This window comes from Etheostoma cragini, chromosome 15, assembly GCF_013103735.1.
Source record: "Etheostoma cragini isolate CJK2018 chromosome 15, CSU_Ecrag_1.0, whole genome shotgun sequence".
Lineage (NCBI taxonomy): Eukaryota > Metazoa > Chordata > Actinopteri > Perciformes > Percidae > Etheostoma > Etheostoma cragini.
The window spans coordinates 2,668,594-2,677,752 of NC_048421.1; the positions used below are offsets into that span (position 1 = coordinate 2,668,594).

General features: G+C 39.2%; 2 protein-coding genes and 1 long non-coding RNA gene across 4 annotated transcripts in view; all 3 read right to left on the minus strand.

Moving 5' to 3' along the window:
- Window positions 1-1,055: 1,055 nt before the first annotated feature.
- bglap (bone gamma-carboxyglutamate (gla) protein) lies at window positions 1,056-3,979 on the minus strand. Its single transcript, XM_034893912.1, has 4 exons — window positions 3,730-3,979; window positions 3,467-3,511; window positions 2,225-2,309; window positions 1,056-1,393 (listed from the first exon to the last, which is right to left on the minus strand). The coding sequence occupies exons 1-4, from the start codon at window positions 3,785-3,787 to the stop codon at window positions 1,291-1,293; spliced, it is 291 nt and encodes a 96-aa protein (XP_034749803.1). The 5' UTR covers window positions 3,788-3,979; the 3' UTR covers window positions 1,056-1,290.
- A 714-nt stretch (window positions 3,980-4,693) lies between these two features.
- Window positions 4,694-6,528, minus strand: LOC117957850. The gene is made up of 2 exons (XR_004659613.1): window positions 5,082-6,528; window positions 4,694-4,801 (listed from the first exon to the last, which is right to left on the minus strand). It is a non-coding gene; the product is annotated as an uncharacterized LOC117957850 (long non-coding RNA).
- A 710-nt stretch (window positions 6,529-7,238) lies between these two features.
- The window catches only part of mgp (matrix Gla protein), a 3,039-nt gene continuing 1,118 nt past the window's right edge, over window positions 7,239-9,159 (minus strand). Inside the window, exons 2-5 of one of the 2 annotated variants that reach the window (XM_034893910.1) lie at window positions 8,577-8,661; window positions 8,434-8,463; window positions 8,126-8,225; window positions 7,239-7,816 (exon numbers count right to left, since the gene is read on the minus strand). In XM_034893910.1, the coding sequence (XP_034749801.1) occupies window positions 7,660-7,816; window positions 8,126-8,225; window positions 8,434-8,463; window positions 8,577-8,637 (348 nt within the window). In that variant the 5' untranslated portion in view covers window positions 8,638-8,661 and the 3' untranslated portion in view covers window positions 7,239-7,659. Of the gene's footprint in view, window positions 7,817-8,125; window positions 8,226-8,433; window positions 8,464-8,576; window positions 8,665-9,159 lie in introns of both variants that reach the window. The other variant, XM_034893911.1, reaches the window with a different exon arrangement.

Consider the following 9,159-nt stretch of genomic DNA (forward strand, 5'->3'; position numbering starts at 1 on the left):
TTTCTTTCATGCATTCACTGGCTGTGATGTTTCAGCAAGGTAAGAAGGGAAGAAGACTGATTGGCAAACATGGAATATATTGGACAAAGCTTCTGAAATCTTAAGCCAGTTCAGCCACTACCCTCCAAGAATGGATGACGGCGACCTGAAGATTTTAGAAATGTTTGTGGTCATGATGTACAACAGATCCAGCAAAGCAGGTCAGGTTGGACTTGTTTGCCAGAAAGTAAAAGCCATTTGAAGCTATTCCTCCTACTCAAACAGCGTTGCTGCAGCATGTAAAGCGTTCAGCCTACCAGGCAGGCTGCATCTGTATGCCAGCCACAAGTCCTGAGTCCTTCTGAGTGGGGATGGACCGAGAAAGGCAGATCTTCTGGACAGAGCTGTCACCAATTGTAGAGAGCTGTCAGCAACTGACCAAATGTGGATTCAAAGCAGAATGCCGTGGAAGATGTAAATGCGATCACTTTGGTCTTAACTGTACAGCACTGTGCAGCTGTAAGTGCCAGGACTAGCAATGTTGGCCTTAATGAACATACATATAATCACCCACTTAAATACAATGAACACAAATATAATATTTTTATGTGCCTCCCAAAAAGTAAATAACATAAAACCTCCTGTTACTTTGACATGCTTTAATAATATTTTTTTTCTTGGAATTATGTCACGTTTCATGCATGTTTTTTTCACATTATTTACTCAACATACCACAAAAGACTCTCAAAACACAAAATAGATATGTATGTAACATCCATATAGTCAAAAACATAGGATTCAAAAGGTAAGAACCTTGAAAAATGTCCCATGAGTAAAATTATGTGGGCAGATCCAATGCTGGAAATGGCGGCCATCTTGGAAAGTGGTGGCCATTTTGAAAAATCAAGTGGCTAATGTTATTTTTGCAAATTATTTGCCCCAGAAGGATAACCACACCAAATGCGGTGCTTGTATCCAGTTGTGAACGATTTCCCCCTTATCTGCCTCACTATAAGTGAATGTTATGATAATTTCTCCAGGGTCACAGGTTGTAAAAGAGCACACAAAGCAGTTTCATTTATGTGTATTTTAATTTCATCACACTACTCTACAGGCGAACAGCAATTATAGAATTATAGAGAGAATTTTATAGGTCTATATGCAGGATGGGAAATAGGTTCACATATTATTCCACATCTGTTTTCATCTTTAACCCCACATCTCTCACTTTTTAATGTTTGTTGTTGTTTTGTCTTATTTTGTGTGTAGCTTAACTGGACATCAGTATAATCAGTGGTCGTGGTTTGGTTTCTAATAGGGGATTGGTCCGTAGTAGGCGGTGTAGGCGGCAAGGATTCCCTGTGTGTCCATCATGTCCTCGCAACCCAAGTTGGCCTCACACACTTCTCTCAGGCTGAGAAAAGAGGGAGAGAGTGAGAGAGAGACACCACACAGGAGTAAACCACCACTCGTAGCACCTAAACACCCTCTTAGATCAGTAGCTCCCTGTAAAAATGTATATGTTAGCGTTAGATTGTGAGAAAAGTTGTAAAATGTGCAAAGTTGTGTAATGATTTGGTTGTACCATTGTACTCCTTTGCGCCTTTATCACTTTATTTTGAAGTTGGTTTTCCTGTTACAGGTTATGTTGTGCCATGTGTTGTTAATTTCCTTTTATTTATATTATGTCTGTTATCTGCTTTGGCAATATGAGCAATGTCTTCTCATGCCAATAAAGCTGTGTAAATTGAAAAATTAAAAGAGAGAGAGTGAGTGAAAGAGAGAGAGTGAGGGAGAAAGAGAGAGAGAGAAAGTAAGAGTGAATGAGAAAAAGAGAGAGGGGGAGAGGGAGTCTCACAAGTGACACTGAAATTGTGTTTAATCCTAAATAACAAAAGTTGAATACAAAATGAATGAGCTTTAAAACAAATCCTACATCAATATAACTAAATGAATAGAAAAAAATCTTTAAATAAAAAAACTGAGATCACACAGTGACGTCTAAAATCAAACAAGTGAAATCTAAAGTGGTTTACGCCCTAGGACGCTTAAAAATTGTATTGCAATTCATTTTTTATGTCAACCGGTTGTAACCTTTTCACATTTAAATCCACTTTTAACCGATTCATGATGCATCGGTGCATCCCTACTATTAGGAAGTCAGTAGACTGCCTTAGATAAAAACATGCATGCTGTACTTGTACATGTACATGTTATTATAGTTCTATAAGGTGATATGTACTACCTCTCCAGCTGGGTCAGGGTTAACTCTCCAGCAGCTCTCTTCTGCCTCACCACAGCGGAGGCCTGCTCCCTCTCCACAAACAAACCTGCACATCATCATTACCATCACTTTTTATAAATTAAAGTATAAATACACAAGATGTCTATTGATCAACCAAACTCAAATGCATGCAGAAGGTCCAACTTAGAATTAAAAACTCCAAAGGCTGCAAGTAAATTAGAATCCATGCAGTGAAACATATGTTTAACGCTTTAATGCGTAAGGTTTTGATATTAATGACTGTCCATTATGTTCAAGCCAAATGAGTTGCTACATAGCTAATGAAGACTATCGCCTCGACACAACTCTCTCTGGATTTCTCAGTGTGACTAGTGAAGACAACCACCTCTTCTGAAGAGTCCACCATGTGTTTATAGTCCTCCGTGTCCTCCTTGGCTACTAGGGGCTTCATGTGGTTCAGTTTTGTTGTGATTATAAAATGTCTCATGGGGGTTTAAAGCTATGCACTGTAGCTTTAAACTGTCTATATATTTATTCTGCATTTATTGAAGATATCCAACTAGTATGGAACAAAATGTTAAACTAATAATGTGTTGATTATGAAACCTCAGATGCATTCAGGCCAGAATATTGGAATCACCTAGCTCAATATTCTTCAACTTCTTTGAGTCAAACTGAGTCCAATATGTTACACTGTAAGAACAAAAAACAACTACTCTAAAATCTACTTGTAGATAGCCTTCTTGTAAAAATGCCTTAATTGACCATAATAAAAACACAGGTTATAGCTTCAATTTTGCTTAAAAACTTGTGCATTTGTATTTTTAAAAGGTCACCTGTCTCACAAAGCTAAATGTGTTGAAATGTTTTATAAAGTAACATAAAGGATATTTACGCCTGTTAAAATAATTTCTTTGGATCTAATTTAAGAAAAGTATTTACAGTATTAAAGTTGAATTCAACATTTCTGACAATCTATTAAATAAAATTTAATATTTTTTTGTATTTTCTTTTTATCTGAAAACTGAAAATAGATTACCCCCCCCCCTTTTTAAAAATACAGGAAAAATCTATAAAATAATAAATCTTAATTTCTTCTTTTTTTTTACAGTACATATATATATATATATATATATATATATATATATATATATATATATATAAATATAAATATATATAAATATAAATAAATGTGACAATGATGATACAGTCAAAAACATTATTGCTGAATCATGGTCTTACCCTGTTGAGCAGGGTTGTCAGCAGGCTGGGAGCCAGTGGAGGCATCTGTCAAACAGGAGAGGAAAAAAATATAAATAATACTGATATTTATTTTTGTGACTCTTTCAGTTCTTTTAATGCAACTATCTATCTTTACTCAAAGCAGTAAAACCAGGTGCAAAGCCAGACCTTTAGTAGTAATAGCAGCTTTAAAACTTTTCTTTGCAGATCAACTACTATACATAATAGAGTTTTTCTAACATGTACTTTTGTGCAGCTCCTACCTAAAGTCAGACAGACAACAGCCAGGGAGCAGAGCACCAGGACCGCCAGAGTCTTCATCTTTCAGCTTCTTTTTTCTTCAGAACCAGCAGAATCAGGCAGCAAATAGGACCGGAGACAGCTCTGTCACTCTTCTCTTTCTATTACATATATATGCATAAATGGACACTCGGTTTATACATGTAGCCCTCGTTATGGCATGAGTATGTGATTGGTTAGGGAATCATATATCACACACCCACCCGAATGCAGAGATACACACCTCCACAGCAAATCATGTATGTTTATGTTTGCATAAATGTGAATGTATGCTGCCAAAGGGTGGCAGGGGCGGAGCAGAGGGGTGGCTTCTGGGCCTCCAGCCCCCAATGTGTCCTCAAAAGAACCAAATCTTTTGGGCTTTTAAAAAAAACGTCAACTTTGTGTCATTTCCCCTCAGTCTCTCTGACTGGGTCGGCAAATAAATGGAGCAAAGAGTTCTCTTGCTGGGAAATATCTCCATTTATTGAACTGTGTAAACTCTAATAAAAATAGGTTTTCTAAGGTTGGTAATGCTGTAAAAGTTATGTTCAGTTCAATTTATTTACATAGCAGGTTTAAAAAACAACCATAGTTGACTAAAGGGCTTAACAAAAACACAAATGTGTGGAGAAAGCGATAATAATGTTGAAAAAAGGTGACCATTGTTGACGGGAAGACAAAAAGAGCTTGAAAGTTTCAGCGGTCCAAACAGTTCTTATGTGAATGGAGACAGGGGCTTAGCCCAAAATTCTGGGCCCTGTAGAAAGAGATTCTCTATGCCCCCCCCCACCCCAGAGCCACAGCTACAGAGGAGCGAGGCTAGGACCGGGGTTATGTGGTCGCGCTTGTTAGTCCCAGTTGAAAGCCGAGCCGCTGCATTCTGGACTAACTGTAACCGACGAAGCTCAAAAATGGTAACATTACATACTCAGTCAATTTTTGCACCTTCTATAGGTGAAAGGAGTGAAAATGAGTCATCCTCAACATGTGTTGTGTTCTGGTTTCAGAATGATGAAGACTCCCGGAGAACCGTTAGGAACCAAATAGGATGTTCTCTTTACAGCAATAGGTTTTTAAACTTTTTCAATAATGTACCCTCTTTGAATTGTTTTTTCAAAGCCAAGTACCCAAACCCTGACCAGCCAAAACATTTTGGTAGGCCAATAAGTCTGAAAAACCTTTCAATGCTACATTTTAAAGATATAACTGATCACTTAATTGATTCATTGTGAAAGTATAATTATTTTAGCAATTATCCATGACATATTTTTAAATTGGCATTATGCAAAAAATCTAAGGTACCCAAAGTACCCCTACCCCATTTGAAAAACACGGCTCTACAGGATGATTGTTTTCCTTGGCAACTATCATGTTTTTCCAAAATGATGTACAGATGTTTAGGCATTTTTAGTCTATAATCAAATGGCTTGAAAAATATTGCATATATCTGCACAAATGGAGCATCTACAATGGAGTGTGAGAAATTTTTTTTTTTGCATAGGGATCAAGTAAAAGCAATAAAAGAAATTAAGAATAAATGTTAGAATAAACTAAGAATGGATGTTTCTGGATGTGGCATCACTTCAGCGGACTGTTTGCTGTCAGGAAGATAACGTTGAAGTCTTAGGAATGCAACGCCAGCTGGCAGCCTGGAGAGGTCAGAGTTTTACAGCGAACCCAAACACGTCTACATGTGGGTCAGTAAGTGCACACACTGCAGAGAAAAGCATGTAGTAGAAACTGAAACGAGAAAGCAGCCTTCCCACATTATGCGCCATGATTTTAATCCGAGGGCCCTCTCTTTTATTGCAAACCGCGGTGATTTCCCACATAAAGGAAGCAACTTTTAGAGACAAACCCAGTGTGTCTGAATTTTGAAGAAGGGTGATTTAAAATGTGGAAATGTATAAGTGACAAAAACAAGTGGGTGGTTTGCCAAAAAATGTCAAAACACCTCGTACACCTGAGTGGACCATTTATAAAACATCTAAATCTTTTGTGTTTCATTGCTTAATTAGAAAGAAGCCGTCAGTATCTGATGCATTGTTATTACATTTCCAAAAACTTAAGAACTTCTCAAATTTATGATATGAAAATGTCCTGTTGGTAATTTTTTCTCTTCCACATTTTCTTAATGCTTTTTCTGACTGGATATATTTAGATTCTGGACCGGTTCTGACAGCACAACATGGGGTGTAATTTGACTGTCTGGGTCAATGTGAGTGCCTTGTCTCGTTTCAGAGACAAATTTCAAGGATTCAACTTTAGGACAACTTTAATTGTGTACATCTGCGGCCTTGTGGCAATATGAAAAAAACAACATCCAGTATATGACTGTGCCATGCTGAGATCTACTGCGTGCTGAGCTATCTATGTTTGTGTGACAGTCCTGAGATTATAATAAACCAGATCTTAAATACACATTTTGAAATCTTTGTGAAGCTGATGGGGAAATGGCTTGTTCTAAGGCTAACACAAAATGAAAGTTATAACAAACTAAATGATTGATGCATTGCTTTCATACACATCACATATTCCCTAGTCTCTTATTGCCGGACCTTCCTCCACAGCGCTGCACAGGAGGGTCTGGCTAGTCCACCCAGCATTCCGGGATGGGAGAAAAACCTGCTCTGGTTTATTGGTATTTCTTTAAATCAATCACAAGTGTCTTGGGGTGCGTGAAGCACTGCATGGAGCCACGGTGCCGCTGCAAAATAGCCCTGGGAAGGAACTTGTTTTGGTGGGTCATGTGTATGTTCAAAAGTGTTTTTAGTCTCAGATTGGACAGTCTATCTAGCTGTCTGGATTGACCCTGCAGAGATCTGAGGAGTAGGTAACCATGGTCCTCAGAAATCCACTGTTTAGAACGCCAACACAAAGGAAGTGGAAGGTAATGGACAGATTCTCTGAGCAATCAGAGCAATCCTGGAAGTGGAACGTCGTGGATGTAGACTAGTTTACCAGGGTATGAAAACTCAGATTAGCGCCTTGATCCAAATATAATTGTTTTTTTTAACTGCATGTAAATGCACTTCCTGTTTATTATCTCGTGGCCCCTCAGATTTATCTTGCGACCCTTTGGAGCGGCCCGACCCCTAGGTTGTGAACCACTGGACTAAACTAGCTAACCATACGTAAAGCAGAACAAAAGACCTTCTAGGACAAAAAATGCTCCTTTTGCATTATGAACAATCTAATAATGTCATATTTAAATTGAAAGATCAATCCCATTTGCCTAGCGTTTCTCTTATGCCTTTATGTTAATCTTCTAAAACAAATAGAGAACTATGTATTGGCTTGAAATGTAACACAATTCTTGGTGTAGCCTTTAAAACCCATGGAGCTGTAATATTATCTTTAGCAGTCAGAAATCGGACCGATGTTTTCATTCCCACATCTGTCATGCATTACAGCCACTGACACTAAACACCAAATGTTCTCACACACCCATGTGGCAAAGAAGTTGCACCAACAGGATTAAGACAAACCACAATGAATTGAATTTTATTCATTTTTGTTTTTTTAAAGCAATGAAAATAATCACTGACAGCAGTGCTGACTTGGATGAATAGGTGGATACTGTAAGAAACGGTTAGTGGACAGTGAGCAAAACACTTCATTCGTTCATTTCACATGAAGCTGACGTATGCTGCGAAGGTTTGATAATAGTGGATAAAAGTTATCCTGAGATTACACAAGAGATGAGCCATGAATTTGTGTGTAATGATGAGTTGGGAGGCACACAGGAGGAAAATAAATGTGTTTTCTTCTCGGATTCATTTCACATCCAGATGAAGTCACAAAAACAACCACATAAATGATATAAAAAGTGATATGGGGAGTGAAAGAACGCGCATTCATTCCCAGACGATAATGATAATTCTGCATTTGAGTGAGAGATCATTTTCTGTTTAGTACCGGCGAGTCACAGCTGGTCTCTGGGGTGGATTTTGGAAGCCAAAGTATCTGTGGTAGGCCTGCTGGAAGCCGTGGCGAAAGGCGTAGAAGCGGCACGGAGAGTAGTCCTCGCAGGTCTCTGCTCGCCTCTCCGCTGGAGACTTTATCTTCCTGGGGAAGAGAGGGGAGGGCAGATACACAAAGGCAGACAGAAGTAGTTAGAGGGAAGAATGGCGAGAAAAAGGAAAAGGGTTGTAACCAGAAACAGCTTGTGTCTTTGAAGTGTTGCTTTTCATCTTGAATTCTTGCATTGTGGCGTTTAGTTTTCGTCTCGAGACGTTTAATAGTCGGATTAGGGTTCCCCTTAATGGCCTGCTATGATGTGTGTGTCTGTCTCTCTGGGATGTGTGGTTTTACATATGTACAACATAAAGGAAGGGTTATGTGCTGTGTATGCACGCCTGTGGTTGTGTCTTCTACCTCATGAAGTTGTAATGGTTGTTCCCTCGGGGTGGGTTGTATACGTTTCCCCTCTGAGGCGAGATGAACGAGTTGGCTCGGTTTCGAGGCACAAACAGATCTGAAACCACAAGCGTTTACTCGACAAAAATCCCGGTTTTAATCAGATAGGGCATGCCTATTGTACAACTGATGTGGGTCATCTGGAATGAAGGGTAGGGGGATGATAGTAAAGGGTCAAATACATTATAGTGTATAACAGGCGGTGTCATGTTTGTTAGAATTGCATGCATGTTTTTCCATCAACGAGAAACACAACATTTAATCACCTTCTGCGGATTCTGTGCTTTCATTAGAGTCTACGGGAAAAACATGGAATTGGGTTAATCATAAATGAGGATAAATGGGATATATTATATGTTATGAATAGATAAGGGCTGCTGAATGATGGGATGTCGGGGAGGATCTGTACCATAGCTGAGGCAGAAAGAAACCGCAGCACAGAGTGCCAGACACTGAAGGAGGCTCCTCATCCTGGGGCTTGTATATCTGGCTGTCTGCTGGAAGAGAGGAGAAAGAGGTGTTTCAGAGAGTCACGTCAGCGCCAAAGTAGGAGGAAGTTAGGAAACGAAGGAGAAAAAGGAGAGTAACAGAAAGGGATAGAGCGAGAGAGTGGCTTAGATTTCAAAACTGTGGGTAAGAACCACATCGGTGGCTGGAAGAGGCTGTTTCCAAATCTGGGCCAGAGGTTTTGGACATATTTTTATATATATATATATCTATACATGCGGGTGCATTGCTGCAGAATTTCTGCATGAAACCAAAGTTATTCAAAAGACCAGCTTTGTAATTATATAAACATGAGTCCAAAGATCTCGTCACCCGAGTCAGGGCCGATCTAGAAACAACACTCAATGGCTGGAGCCTCAGTTTGTAGGGAACAGCCACAAGAGAACTAATGTCAAACGCTCTCACAAACACGCACGAGCACACACACACACACACACACACAAACACACACACACACACACACACACACACACACGCACACACCT

Excerpts from the sequence above, each read along its gene's own strand:
- bglap (XM_034893912.1), bottom strand. The coding sequence starts at position 3,787 with ATGAAGACTCTGGCGGTCCTGGTGCTCTGCTCCCTGGCTGTTGTCTGT. Across the intron at positions 3,512-3,729 it reads TGTTGTCTGTCTGACTTTAG|ATGCCTCCACTGGCTCCCAG; the intron begins GTAGGAGCTGCA and ends CCTGTTTGACAG. Across the intron at positions 1,394-2,224 it reads ACCCTGACCCAGCTGGAGAG|CCTGAGAGAAGTGTGTGAGG; the intron begins GTAGTACATATC and ends CTCTTTTCTCAG.